Genomic DNA, 14,338 nt, shown 5'->3' on the forward strand with positions numbered 1-14,338 from the left:
AGTTCTTTTTTTTTTTTTTATTATAATTATCAAATAGTACAATTAGTTATATTAAAAGGTGTGTTACAGCTTGGTATATGTTGAATTAATTCATACAATGTAAAACATTCTTTGGTGCAGTTTATGAGGTATTAACAGAAACGCAGAGGAATTATTCTTAGTCGTTCAACCAATGAACAACATGATTGAATGCATTTAGGGCAAATAGAGTTTTTAAACTTTGGTTATAATTTTCAGTAACAGAAGGCACAGTCTGGCTATTACATTTAACAACCTTTGCTAAACATACTATAAAAATATTCACAGCAGTGCAACATACATTCTAATGTATTTACATCATACCACCAACTAAGGGAAAAAGGTGTTGATGTACCATCGTATGACTAGAAAAATAGATTTTACATGGCTTCCAGTGTTTTGACAGCAAAAGTGTACTTATTTAAGGCAACTTTGCACAAATGCATACTGCATTGTTCAAAACAGACATTAAATTTATATTTAGTAAACGTTTCTCACTGTAAAGCTGTGATGTGCATTAAAGCTTCTGAATTCCAATAAGCAGCTTTCTTAGTGGGGCTTAAGATGGCTGAAAAGCTCTCTGGTGTGTACCCCACCCTGCTTTTAAGCCTCCTTCTTTTGGCAGCTTCATCTCATCTTCTGCTTGGCTATCATGATTGGGAACAGGCACATAAGACTGGTGGCCGCATGGAAAACCCTGAGGACCTTTGCGTAGATACAGTGGAAGGGAATCCCAGCTAAATGTAATGTCTTTGAAGGCATGGAGGAGGAAGATCCCTAAAATGATGGTGAGAAATCCACTTATCGTTCCCACTACTTCGTCAGTGGTCATTTTCAACCATTCCTTAAATAAGATTGCTGAGCAGGCCATGACAGACGTGGTGAAGAAGACATAGTAGATGGGTGTCACTAGGGATGTATTAAAGATGTCGAGGGCTTTGTTCAGATAACTGATTTGAACGCTGACACAGATTACCAGGCAGATGACTAATGACCAGAACAGGGGCTCCTTCAGCACTGCTGTCCCACCAAACAGCTCCTTAATGCCAATGCCCAGGCCCTTGACACAAGAGACAGAGAGGGAGCCAATCACAGAGCAGATCAGGATGTAGACCAGCACATTCTTCTGTCCAAACCGTGGAGCCACAGCAAAGATAAGAACCAGGCTGCTTCCAACAACGCACACAGCAAACACAATGAAACCTAGTGGGAGCATTCAAGAATGAGTTAGTACCCAGAAAACAATCCATCCAACCGTTATCAGGGATTTAGTTTTCACAGCATGGTTAATCAGATTCACACCAATCAACATGTCTCTACCTGGGTCTTTTAGTTTCTCTGCCATGGAAGCAAGAGAAGCAACCTCTTCCTCCTGTGGAGCATGGATCACCATCACTGTGGAACCCATGACACACAGCAAACATCCAATCTTTCCATGCACATTCAGCCTCTCATTCAGAAAGTAAGAGGAGAGCACAGCACTGAAAAGAAAGACAAAATAAATGATACTATTACTTAAAAATGATACTCATTATGTACATCAAAGTCCTGGAAAGACCAAATAATATTTTTATAAAAGGCTTACTTATGGGTTAGGGTTAGAGATAACAAGAGATCACATAGTTTTGAACCACTGTTGATCAAACGGAAATCAAATGGATTCCAGGGACTGTGTGGTCTTCACATTAATAAAACATTTGGTTGCCACTAAAGTTTGTTTCAATTGTATTTGATGCCAGTGTAACGAAATAACAAAGCAGAGCTATTGTCTAAACTCTATACTTTGTTTTTCTTGTAGTGATTTGCCAGTAAGTCTCACTGTCGACAGAGCTCTCTCGGATTTGTGTATCAGACTAACCGCATTTTGTGATCAGTGTTATCAAACTAAAACAAAACAAAAACTTAAAACTGAAACGATTACCTCACAAGTACACTCAGTGCTCCAAGAGGTGTCACCAATGTGGCAGGGGCAAATGCATAAGCAGCGAAGTTAGCTGCCTCTCCAGCTCCCACTAGAACGTAACATCACCATCAGTGTACAGAAATCCACAGCTGTTGCAGCCTACATGTGCAAAATAGTTCTGAGTATTGTGTACTTCAAACATGGGGTGTGGGTGCTAGTTCTGCTGCAAAGTCATCTGAAAAAATACCAAACCCACAAGAGCCTCTGTTCTCTTAGAGAAACAAAGACCACAATGTTTCTCGCCCTGACTGGTAGGCAGTGTAACCAAGTAAAACAAATAGCTATTTAACACCTAAATTATTTCTGCGAAACATTTACTTACTTGAAATAAGTCCTGCCCACCAAAGCCATTCTTTCAGGTAAGCATACCCCCCCTGACCTGCAAGACACACACACACACACACAAAAAAGTTCTTTTAACATCTTCAATGATTATCTCCCTTATGATGAACCCATTAAATGATACATCATTATTCACTGATCCACCCAACTGTAAGTCATCCTGCTTGATGCTGTTTGTGTGTACTTCCTGTGTTTTGTGGCATGATTGTCTTGTATTAACTTGTATTGTAAAGTGCTTTGAGTATGTCCGATACAATATTAGTTTGCGCCATTTTACCCAGAAAGTACAACAAAAAATAACCTTGAGGATTTTATACTTGTTATTGTACTATCTGATAACCATCTTGGTTGGTTTGTTGACAAGAATGGCTATCACTTAAATAATATCACTGAATAATTATTTTTCCATCTTTTAGTTTGTACTTGTAATCCTCATACTGATCATAACTCAGCCAAAGAGCACACCATCTCACCAAACCATTGGGAATTAATGTCATTTAAAGTTTCCATCGATGACACTGAATGAACTTTATTTATCCCAGACTGGGAAATTGCAGGTACTGAGGGCTCTTAGTAAAGTATCTATCTATCTACCTGCTCTCATCGACCCTTTGCCGGCCAACCGCAGCAGGCCTTTCTTCTTCAGGATGAAGCTGGCGCCGATAAACACGCTGGAGCTGACGGCCAGCGACAGGCCGATGTAGAAGTCCACACGGCTCGAATCCATCTGGAACCGGACGGAGGGACCTTCAGTCAAAATGTCCGACCTCCGCGGAGAGAACGACTCTTCAGGGAACTTCTCACGAGTCGAGCGACAGCCGCCTCATCTTTCTAACGTCACATGACAGACCACAGCCCCACCGCCCAGGGGTTTAAAGAGGCTGCTGGGGAAGGACAGGAATAACAGAGGAACTGCTGCTTTACGATCTGCTTTTCTTCTTTAATCAAATTAATAAAGTTTAAAGTCCGACTGACTTTACTGACTTTACCGCCGAGTAACGGTAAATGTCACCGACCGAACGGCAGGGGTGACGTCACCTGGAGGGAGGAGCCATCTCCAGAGACACTTCCTGTTTCTCGGCAGAGGCAGCAGAGATTCGGGCATTTAAGATTAAAATTAGATGAAGATTTAAGAGTTACTCGAAAGTACCAGCAACTCACTGTATCAATTTACTCTTGCTTACGACAGCTTGAAATAATAAAAGTGTCAGTCATTTCACAGCCTAACTTTGTTAAACATCCTCAGTGATACCAGAGAAAGTAATGATGGGCCTCCAGCTTAATCACTCCGTTGTCGCTTTTTTCCCCTCTTAATTATTCAATGGAAAGAAGGTTATCATGTGATATCCTTTAACCAGTTCAAAACTTCACATCAAGACATTTTCAACATCTGAAAAGGTAAATAAGCCTAATGACGTCTGTACAGCTTTGCTGATATGCCCCTCCCCTTTCCAGCGTTTTGACTGGACGAGCGCTCGCTGCCCACAGAAAACCCGGAAGTAGAAAGATTAACCTTCACAAGCGACCAAAACACATGTTTGGCTGTAGAAAAAGCCACATTTTTGGTAAGAGCAATCTGACTTTTTAATGTTTATTATTTATGAAGACTTGCAGAGACATTTTCCGATAGTGGCCTCCCTTTGCGCCATTTTGTTTCGAAAACTTAATCTTTGCGCGATCGAAATGAGCTAAATGATCTAAATGAATGAGTAGCACATACCACCTCATCTCTGGATTCATGGACTAAAACGTCGTTCCTTTGCCTTCATGTTAGTATCGCTTGTTTTTCAACGATGAGGTTGCCATTTTATTTTGTTAGCAGAAGTTGCAGGGCTGCTCACTGGCTGCGACTAAGCCCGTTTTTAACACCAGGTTGTGCTCCGTCCAGACACCAGAGGATCGCTGCGTTGACAGATCAATGCAAAGATGAGAGGAAATACTACATAACTACCCCCATCTTCTATGTCAATGCCTCCCCTCATTTAGGACACCTGTACTCAGCTGTGATTGCTGACTGCCTGCACAGGTATAAACTGTTGCAGGGCTTCAACTCAAAGTTTTCCACGGGTAAGTCATCAAATTATCAAAACCTTAATAACCTTAGAACCTTAATAGCTACAGACTTTAGGAATACGTTTTTGTCAGTGTAACAACCTGTGATGTAATTTTAAAGTCTGTGTGCAATAAAAGATGCCATGCAGTACATTCTATGCAAAAATGATCAGTAGAATAATTGATAATAAAAATAGCATTTTTTGTCAACATTCTGTTACCTTGCATCTCAGGCACAGATGAACATGGTTTGAAGATCCAGCAGGCTGCTGAAGCTGCAGGAAAAGATCCCCTGGCCTTCTGCACGGATGTGTCTGGGAGATTCAAACATCTCTTCAACAGCTGCAGTGTTTCATACACTGACTACATAAGAACCACTGAGCGCAGGCACTGTCGGGCAGTGGAGCATTTCTGGTCTGTGCTTTGGAACAAAGGGCTCATCTACAAGGGATGTTATGAAGGCTGGTACTCCACACAGGACGAGAGCTTCCTCACACCATCACAGGTGGGAGATGCAGTGGACTCGTTAGGAAAGGAGATCAAGATATCACTGGAGAGTGGACACAAGGTAAGTCAGACCATTATGAGATAATGCTCCAAGTGTAATATCAGTGAAGGTAAATTCATAGATTGAACAGATTATAATAAAATTTAGGAGTAGTATTAAGTGTCCATGAGATTGAAGAGCTTAGACATGAGATAGATATGAGAATCCTATTTATTTTCTAATTGAATCAGACGGAAAAGAAAATAAGCATTTTGACCGACCTGTTGAACTGTTTCTTTAAGCATTATCAAGCAACACCTTCTCAGTTGGTGGTATTTTACTTCATCAATAGAACTACAAATCTACTCTTAATTGCTTTGCAGGTGGAGTGGATGAAAGAGGAGAACTACATGTTTCGTCTATCTGCATTTCGATCTCAGCTGCTCGACTGGCTCAAAGGAAATCCTCTGGCTGTGCAACCTGAGCATTTCTACCAGGCTGTTCTCCAGTGGCTGCAGAATGACCTTCCTGACCTCTCAGTGTCCCGACAGAGAACCCGCCTTCAGTGGGGCATCTCAGTCCCCAATGACCCTGAACAAACCATCTATGTGTGGCTCGATGCGCTGGTGAACTACCTTACAGTGGCTGGCTATCCAGATAATCACGACCAGTGGTGGAGTGCAGCCCACCATATTGTAGGAAAGGACATCTTAAAATTTCATGCCATTTACTGGCCAGCTTTTCTTCTAGGAGCTGGACTGCCACTGCCACAGACAATATTTGTGCACTCTCACTGGACAGCAGAAGGAAAAAAGATGTCTAAAAGTTTGGGCAATGTGGTAGATCCTCTTCAACGCTCACAGATCTTCACAACAGACGGTATGAGGTATTTTCTTTTGCGCCAGGGTGTCCCTGACTCAGACTGCGATTATACAGATCACAAAGTAATCAAACTGCTCAATGCAGAGCTTGCCGACTCTCTAGGGGGTCTACTTAACCGCTGCACAGCTCCAGCTCTTAACCCAGCCCAGATCTACCCCTCATTCTGCCCTCAGGCCTTCCCAAGAGAACAGGGAGGCAGAGCTGTGATTGAAGATTACCACATGTTGGATGCTGTGAAAAATCTCCCTGTTGTAGTAGAGCAGCATTTTGAGAGCATGCACGTGTACAAAGCTTTGGAGGCCATCACTGCCTGTGTGAGGCAGACTAATGGGTTCGTTCAGCGCCACACACCCTGGAAGCTGGACAAGAGGAACAGTGCAGATCAACGTTGGCTAGACACCATCATCCATGTCTCTTTTGAATGTCTGAGGATTTATGGTACTCTCCTCCAGCCAATCGTGCCAGAGCTTTCTAACAAACTCCTGAGCAGGCTTGGGGTGCCACTAAGCAATAGGAGCTGGGCATCCCTGAACTTCCTACCAAGGTATCAGGGATCGGACTGTCCTTTTGAAGGGAACACACTTGGACCTGACTCTGGAGTACTATTTTGCCGCTTGGAAAATCCAAATGAAGATAAAGAAAAAACTAAAAAAGTGAAAAGCCAATAAAGTTGAAATCATTTTAAAGTTCACTTTAGAGTGACTCAACAGTTTATACTTTCCACAATGTGATGCAATCTGGTATCAAGTCTTTTCAGTTTACCTTTTACGTCATCATAGGAAGAAATATGTAGATGATACAGATAACTGTTTCTATTTCAGGAAGCCAAGGCAGTGAGTGAGTATGCACAATGTGCAGACAGGTGGCATGTCTAATTGTAATCAAGCTGGTGGCATGAACTACACCTGTGCTGACAAATTAGATTGGAGTGCATCACTGTTAGTCTACAACCAAATGCATCTGTTTCGATAAAAGTGAATTTTAGTGGAAATACCACACTGGGTCTAATGGCGTTACATGACATACATTCATGTCAAAAGTGCCCACAAATACTCATATCATGTTTTTTTCTTCATTTGAGGATATTTCTTCCTGGAGGAAAATCACAATGGTACGTTTAAAAAAAATTATCATAATGACTGAATTCGATTCAGTTCAGTTTGCAGGTGGCCGTGTATGCTGTGAAAACTATTGTCATTTTCACCTTTAATACTGGAGAGTTGCACACAATGAAACTGGAGAAGTGGTCCAAGCACTGCATTGGTATAAAACTCCAGCTTTAACTTGTAATGTTCAAAGTCAAAAATAAATATAACAACTATTTTGTTAAAAGTTGTCATTTGCTGAATCTGGTTAAGTTATTATTGCGCCCAGAACTGAAGAATTGAATGTGTTTGTATGTTAGGTTTCATAATAAAACTGTAAATTTAAACTGGCTGTGGGACAAATGCAACCAACGCAATGATGTCAACCGAGAATGTAAACGTTATACAGTGCATGCGGATTCTAGTTTATCATTAGGGCTTTTTCCCTAAACAGCTCGATTTAATGGAAATATCCTTTGATCCACACTCAACTCTAGACTCTAAACATCTGACGGGTTTTAAACAGGCAGCCCACACAAGTACAAGACATAAAAACTGACATGATTTTTTAATGAGAAATACACGAAACTGAAAAAATTGTACAAATTGAAATAAAATAAAAAAATTGCATTCTTATAATTTCTGGTACTTTTTTTTTTTTTTTTACATAGACTTCTCCATTATTAACCATTATCTGTTTACCCCAGAACATTATCCCTCCTCTGATAATCCATAATTACACGACTGAAGTCAGGATATTTTGTGATCATTGTCTCAGTGGTCAAGATGGGGTCTGGTTCATCTGTTTTGTTGTCCTTTGTGCCTTGGAACAGTCTTCCCTTCTAATAGCCTACACAGGACTGGACGCATTCATCGGCCACTCTACAGAGCTGGGCTTCCTTACATAATCTGGGCCAGTTCTCTGCACACTGCTATGAACAAGCACTATCAGTAATATGAATTGGTGCCTTGTCCTGGTTGTGTATCTGGAAAAAGTGACAAAATTTCATCATTAACATGGAATCTTAAGAACTGTTGGTTTACAAATGTATGGAAAGATGGAGTCTGACTTACTTGAAAGTTGCTGTTGCAGCTGTCTCACTAAAGCTGCAGTCTGCTGCTGCTGTTGAGTCTGCTGCATTCCCTGTCGTGGGAACTAAAACAGATTCAGATTCATAATGAGAGAAATACCCACAATTTCTAATGTCATTTTCTTTTTGTTATCCATACAGAAAACATTCAAGTCTCTAGTGCTGCATTTAAGGCAGTGGTGTACAAATTTTAAGGAGTTGGCTCCCAAAAAGCATTTAATTTGCAGAGTATGACTAATAATAACTTAAGTCAAATGTTTTTGTAACTTGGACAAAAATAAAAAAACTTTAACCGCAGTACTGTTCCAGCTTTAAAGTCTCTGCAAGGTGATTTCAATAAATTACAGAAATTAGGCATGTTTTAGAAAATAAGATTTCTTTTGTGTTTTAACATTGTAGCTATGCTTGCATCTGTTCAATAATACAGATAGATAAAACCTTCATGGATAGGTCTCATACCAGACTACATATTGGTACATACATCTTTCTTAGAAAGACAGTATTTCTACAGATAACTAACAAACCTCCTAACATATTTCATAAACTGGACTAATAACCCAGCCCCAACCAGTGAGATGGCACCTACCATGGGTTGCTGGGGAGGCAGTGGCTGCATGCCCAGGCCCTGGTTCTGTGTCTGGCCTGGTGGAGGCACTGCTGACACCTGCTGCTGCTGCTGTTGTGGAACTTGCTGTTGAGGAGGAACCTGCTGTGGCTGGACCTGCTGCTGCTGCTGCTGTTGTTGCTGTTGAACCTGCTGGGCTGCCTGCTGCTGCTGCTGCTGCTGTTGTTGTTGTGGATGAGCAGGAAAAAGATTGCATTAGATTTAGTGATGTGACTTATAGTACACTGGCTTATCTGGCCACTGGCAACAGTGCAGAGGGATAAGAACTGTATGAGTTTTTACAGGCAGAATTGCTCAGCTAGAGAGCTTTTATTAATTATTTAGAGATAAGCATGACTATATAAAAAAACTGCAAAACTGAATAGAAATGTTGTGCAGTCAGTGTTTATCAAATTTCCATTCCCTTACAATCACACACTTTAAAGAATTAAAAATGACAACAAACAGGTCTGCAAAAAACTGAGTGACTGAGCAATAACACAATTATCAATCCAGTCTAAGTTTTGCTGCTTAGATGGGCTAATGTCTAATTCTCATGTCATGTAGTTTTGAGACTGCTATTCATCAAGTGTGTACAATGGCATTATTTCTTTTTGTTACTTATGATCAATTTATTGTTTTGTGTTTCAAAACTTTCCTCACTATCACTATCAAACAGTGGGAGCAAAGTATAGCCAAACAACCTGAATATGCAGTACCAAGAAAAGAGGTGACGCAATAGAAGGAAATTCTCCCTCTTCAAAACATGGACTGTGTTCAAATAAGATAAAAAAATAATCTGGGAAATGCTGGATAGCTTCATGGTTGTATCATTAAAAAAGGCAGGGTACACAAACAGCGTCCTTTTCACAGTTAATCAAAAGATCACTTTGCCAAAACAGCTAAAACATGATGATCAAGGGACATACTCTGAGTGCTTGTTGTCTGAGGTACTGCTGCTGTTGCTGCTGTTGCTGTTGCTGTTGTTGCTGCTGCTGCTGCTGCTGCTGCTGCTGCTGTTCTGCAAGCATCTGATTGGGCCGCAAGCTTAGATGGACACCCTGGCCTCCCATGAGGCTGTGCATGATGGGATTCTGCTGGAGGGGCTGGTGGGGATACCTGAGGTTCAGTGGAAAAGGAGAGGTAATAGTATCAATGGAACTTAAAATCACACACAAAAACAATGCAATGCAAATTTCAGTCAAGAGAAATATGCTAAGTGTTTGGAATTGCACTTCACTGACCTCTGTGTGTTCTGCATATTGTGTGCGTAGCCTGGAGCCTGCTGGTGAACATAACCACTAGGCCTCTGCTGCATTTGCCTAAGAGGATCCACCACAGCTGGGTTGGTTCCAGGATGGGAGCCCTGAAAGTTTTGGTTCCCATAGGAGGAAGGAACTATACCGCCACCTTGGGACGGATGCTGCTGCATCACCATGTGTGAGCTGTATGTGGTATAGCCCTGAGATATATTCTGAACACACGAACAGACAGACAGACAGACAGACAGACAGACAATGTAAATAAGTGAAACTAATAAAGGGTAGGATACCACAACTCTTCATGATTGACATGCTAATGATTTTGAATCCAAAAAAGGTCATAACAGTGCATATCTGGTTAAGTATTTCAGGGAAATGAAAAAACACAGACACACTTACCTGAGATGACTGCATTGGGGTATATGGTTGGTTGGGTGTTATCTGTCTCATCTGCTGCCCTATCATGCTCTGATTCTGAAAGGACAAATACATCAGCGAAAATTCAGTGTCCTTATGTGTAGAAGAGGATTCTTTGTACCGATTTAATTACTTTTTCAAGGAAATCCCATTTGGATGGGTTTATTTCTCGAGGACTTGAAGTTATTTTAATCCAGCCTAAAGCATGAATTTTACACTTCCCCTACTTACAATTACAACTAGATTACTTTTCCCCCATCAAAACCTCTTTTTTTTAAAATATAATTTAAACCATGTCACTTCACATACACTAGTCCCCAAAACTGGAAGATTAGCACAAATGCTACTCTGTTTGTTGTCTAAATTGTGAGTGCTGACTGACTCACCAGTCTGACTTGTAGCTGCTGCCGCAGTAACTGGCTCTGTGGCATATTAGGCTGGGGCTTATAACCCATTGGGTATTGCTTGTCCAGTTGCATCATGCCAGGCATGCTTCCCTGCATTCCAGGCATGATTCCTGGATAGTTGGGACGAGTAGGCATCATTTTGCTCATTGGTGGGTTTCTGGTAGGTCTGTAAGGAGGTTCTAAACCGGGACCTCCTATGGAAAAAAAAACCCAAAACAAAACATCACGTAAATGACATTTCCAGGTGGCTCCAAGTCGCTGTTTTTTCCTCTAATATGCACCAAACTGACCTGGAGGTAGAGGCTGGTTCTGTGTATACATGCTCATGGGCTGCTGGCTGTATGACATCCTGCCATATGTGTGATTTTGCATCAGTTCAGGCATGTTAGTCCCATAGCTTGCACCAGCTGGTGTACGATTCACAAAGTCCTGCTAAGAAAAGGTGTGATAAAATCCAGATATCAATCCAAGGAACAAATACAATGAGAAACAAAAGTCTGACCACTTTCCTATTTCAAGAATGACCACTTTCTTTAAAAATCATAGTGGTAGATATAACTGACCTCAGTCTTGGTGGGAGGTGTTTTCTTCTTCTTATTGGATTTCTTCTTGTTAGAGTCAGAGGGCACAGAAGGCACATTCTTTTCTGGCTTCACTGGCTCCATCATCTTCTTCTCTGGTTCCTGTGACACAGGTGTCAGGGGCTCCTCCTCTTCGGGGGGCAGGGGGAGTGGTTCAAGGTAGTAGCTACGAGGTTTGGGCTTCAGGTGTGTGTGGTAAAGCAGGAAACGCTGCTGCTCCTCAAATTTAGTGACCTTGCGGTCTACACGCACTGTACCAAACCAGCCCCAAGAGAGAGGGGCTGAGTGCTTGAGTCCCTCAAAGACATCCCAAGGAGAAATCTTCTGTTTGGTTGATACTTGAAGGCCCTGATGGAACAAATATAGAACAGTCTTATAAACATGTCAATGTTATATTACTTTGTTTTAAAATAAAAAAAATAAATAAATAAATAAAACAACTGAGGGAACCTTCAGTATACTAAATGGAATGTGATATTACTGATGAACTATGACTGGATAACATTCACTTCACACAAACTCTTTGTAAGCACTCGTAACCACATTCTGCCACATTGTAAATGCGTCCATTAAGCTGTCATGAACACTTGATAAAACTGCTTACCTCCTTCTCGAAGCCAGCAATCTTGTTACCCTTGGTATCTATGAGCGAGCCCTGAGGTTCACAAGTAATGACGTCACGGGTTTGCTTGGGCAATGGCAGTAGCTGGCGAACCTTTTCTAAACTTTCTGACTGACGATCTCCAAGCTCTTTCTGCGGAAAACAAAATAAACCATTACTAAGAGAAGCAATTAATAAAATTGAAACAATTAAAGCTCATTATTTGCTTTGCTAGTATTTTATTATTTATAAAGCAGTTTTTGATACACATGTATATTAATTAGACAGGCAAGACAAATGTAAGTAAATTACATTTACTTACATGTAAATGTAATTTACTTGTAAATTAGTACAAAGAGTCACTAATTATTCATAGTATTTTGGTTGCATGAAAGGTAGTCCAAATTTAAGAAGTAGTAAAAAAAAAAAACAAGAAAAAAGCTACTTATCCTCTACTTTGAAGCACAACAAATTCAGTATTCCATTAAGAGTCTTTGCACAATGGGGGGATAAGATTACTTTTTTACAGTAGGAGCACGTCTTCCCATTCAATTTCATAGCTATGGGTGAGGAAGGTGTGTTGTTCTTACCCTGAGCTTCTTGACCAGATTCATATAGGCTCTCTTATTCTCCTCCATGCTGCCCTGAGAAATACTGGACATGTCAGCAGCCAGAGTGCCATTAATCAGCACGCTCAACATGTCCAACACTGTGGTAAAGAGTTCACTGTTGTAGAGAAATAAAGAACAGCGTCAGGCAGATAAAGTCACTGATTTCTGTGCTGGTAACAATTTGTGTTTGAAAATAATAAAAAGAAGAGGAACAATCAGCGGAGTGCCCTCATCACTCACTTATTCGATTGCATGTCCACTGTACCGCTGCTGATGATGTCGAGGAGTAGCACTGCCCACTCAGTTGTCTGCTGAGTGCTACGCTGCACTGTGTCAAACATACCACCCACCTTTGCAGGGATGAGAAAGCATACTGTTAGTCAACCTATGGCATGCTTAACCTAACCCAGTGTTAAATTTTAATTAGTGCAAACACAAAGTGCATTCTTATTCAATTCATTAAATGTTTTGGATAACTGATTTATTTTATGGAATTTGCAATATAGTGTGCAAGTAAAACTTAAGACTTTTAATGACCTACTTAATAGCACAGAGGATGATCTCAGTGATTTATGTAAGAATAGTTCCTCAAGTTACAAGTCTTTTCACAAATGAATCAAAGTTTGAAAAATGTCAAAAAACAAAAGTACAAAAGAAATTACATATTGGCTTCATATACACAGGAATTGCCCAGTTATAGAAATACTTACAAGATTCAGGCGCAGTTTCAGAGCTTCATGCATCATTTGTTTTGCCTTGCAGTCGTCCTGGTATTGGTCTTCTCTCCAGTTGGTAACAATTTGCTGCACTTGGCTGTAGAGTGAGGTGAGGAGCCCTTCCCTCTGTTCATCCTGCCCTTTTAAACAGGTCAGCACCAAAGACAGAAATGGCTGCTGGCTCAGCAGAGACATACTGAGGAAGGAAAAAATTGGTTTTATAAGGGAGAAATTGCCTTCACAGTCTGTGATAGTGCTGAAAACTGAAAGCATCCTTCCGACTATTAAGTTTACCAGATGCTAATAAAGAGTTCTTGTATTGGGTAGAGTAAATAAAGCCTTATTTGTTGTAGTAATAAAGAAGACTGAGTTTGCCATTTACCTTTTCTGTTTCTGTCTGTCCCTCTCCTTGCGTGAGGAGGAGCCCAGATGCTGCCCTTTTTCCAGCTCTTCTCCTGCTGCCTTCAACACATGGCCCTGAACTGAGGTGGGAAGCTTGGCTATTAATGGAGCCACCAGCCAAACACCTGACCGCTCAGATGAGCTGCAAATCAGAGTGTAAAAGCGGTTAAGACAGCACCTCTGGGTGCAGACCAAAACGACAAAAAAGAGGATTGTAGGTTTAGCATTTGGCCTGTTATATGGAGATGAACATTTATTTGAGTTAAGTGAAGCATTTTAAATAATTAACATGAAAGGAGAAAGTGCAAGGGTTTAGGCTGAAAAATATTAACTCATCTTACAATTTAAAGAACAAAATGTTTTCCAAATCATTAACCTCATGTTATGGACACACCTTAAAATAGGTTTAATTTTGCTTGTAGTGCTGTTGTTGTTCGATGTGGAGCCACCTTGGACCATTGCTCCATTCCCTGAGGGGTTACTGGAGTTCATCTCAGCTGATTTCTGAAAAACCTCTATGGTGGCCTTGGCTATATTCTCCAACAGTGAATACAGCTCCTATTGAAAATAAAAAATGAAAGATGAATACTAGGACCACATGTCATCCTTCAAAAATGGTCAGATGCCCTTGAAGCAATGGTTTACGTTGTTTGTGCTCTGTTTGATCATCAACTGCAGCTCCAGGGAGGACTGCCTCATTGTCCACTGGTCCATGTTCTAAGAAAGAGAGTGATTATTAGTTAGATATATTTTTTCTCTATTCTTGTCCTAAACCAGTTCTGAGTACTAACAGTTCATGTTACTGACAAGATGCTTC

At 40.8% G+C, this 14,338-nt stretch overlaps 3 protein-coding genes across 6 annotated transcripts in view; 1 reads left to right on the forward strand and 2 right to left on the reverse strand.

The window, feature by feature from the left end:
- Nucleotides 1–4,058, reverse strand: LOC115050144 (magnesium transporter NIPA2). 2 transcript variants are annotated; one of them, XM_029512904.1, is made up of 6 exons: nucleotides 4,044–4,058; nucleotides 2,918–3,204; nucleotides 2,304–2,360; nucleotides 1,940–2,030; nucleotides 1,339–1,499; nucleotides 1–1,221 (listed from the first exon to the last, which is right to left on the reverse strand). In XM_029512904.1, exons 2-6 carry the CDS (start codon nucleotides 3,048–3,050, stop codon nucleotides 578–580), a joined length of 1,086 nt encoding a protein of 361 aa, XP_029368764.1. In that variant the 5' UTR covers nucleotides 3,051–3,204; nucleotides 4,044–4,058; the 3' UTR covers nucleotides 1–577. The 2 variants fall into 2 exon arrangements, with proteins under 2 accessions (XP_029368764.1, XP_029368763.1); XM_029512903.1 differs by lacking the exon at nucleotides 4,044–4,058 and adding an exon at nucleotides 3,299–3,316.
- Nucleotides 3,823–8,015, forward strand: mars2 (methionyl-tRNA synthetase 2, mitochondrial). Of its 2 annotated transcripts, XM_029512902.1 has the most exons (4): nucleotides 3,832–3,888; nucleotides 4,196–4,390; nucleotides 4,609–4,943; nucleotides 5,246–8,015. In XM_029512902.1, the coding sequence occupies exons 1-4, from the start codon at nucleotides 3,858–3,860 to the stop codon at nucleotides 6,410–6,412; spliced, it is 1,728 nt and encodes a 575-aa protein (XP_029368762.1). In that variant the 5' UTR covers nucleotides 3,832–3,857; the 3' UTR covers nucleotides 6,413–8,015. The 2 variants fall into 2 exon arrangements, with proteins under 2 accessions (XP_029368761.1, XP_029368762.1); XM_029512901.1 differs by having other exon boundaries at nucleotides 3,823–4,390.
- Nucleotides 7,379–14,338, reverse strand: part of med12 (mediator complex subunit 12) — a 22,254-nt gene continuing 15,294 nt past the window's right edge. For both annotated transcript variants that reach the window (XM_029512896.1, XM_029512897.1), the window contains 16 exons: nucleotides 14,167–14,238; nucleotides 13,916–14,079; nucleotides 13,502–13,663; nucleotides 13,114–13,315; nucleotides 12,644–12,753; nucleotides 12,383–12,518; nucleotides 11,796–11,945; nucleotides 11,174–11,539; nucleotides 10,901–11,042; nucleotides 10,590–10,804; nucleotides 10,186–10,260; nucleotides 9,769–9,998; nucleotides 9,454–9,643; nucleotides 8,507–8,704; nucleotides 7,904–7,985; nucleotides 7,379–7,815 (listed from right to left, as the gene is read on the reverse strand). In XM_029512896.1, coding sequence (XP_029368756.1) covers nucleotides 7,778–7,815; nucleotides 7,904–7,985; nucleotides 8,507–8,704; nucleotides 9,454–9,643; nucleotides 9,769–9,998; nucleotides 10,186–10,260; nucleotides 10,590–10,804; nucleotides 10,901–11,042; nucleotides 11,174–11,539; nucleotides 11,796–11,945; nucleotides 12,383–12,518; nucleotides 12,644–12,753; nucleotides 13,114–13,315; nucleotides 13,502–13,663; nucleotides 13,916–14,079; nucleotides 14,167–14,238 — 2,532 coding nt within the window. In that variant the 3' untranslated portion in view covers nucleotides 7,379–7,777. The remainder of the gene's footprint in view (nucleotides 7,816–7,903; nucleotides 7,986–8,506; nucleotides 8,705–9,453; nucleotides 9,644–9,768; nucleotides 9,999–10,185; nucleotides 10,261–10,589; nucleotides 10,805–10,900; nucleotides 11,043–11,173; nucleotides 11,540–11,795; nucleotides 11,946–12,382; nucleotides 12,519–12,643; nucleotides 12,754–13,113; nucleotides 13,316–13,501; nucleotides 13,664–13,915; nucleotides 14,080–14,166; nucleotides 14,239–14,338) is intronic.

The sequence above is a fragment of the Echeneis naucrates genome, chromosome 10 (assembly GCF_900963305.1).
Source record: "Echeneis naucrates chromosome 10, fEcheNa1.1, whole genome shotgun sequence".
NCBI lineage: Eukaryota > Metazoa > Chordata > Actinopteri > Carangiformes > Echeneidae > Echeneis > Echeneis naucrates.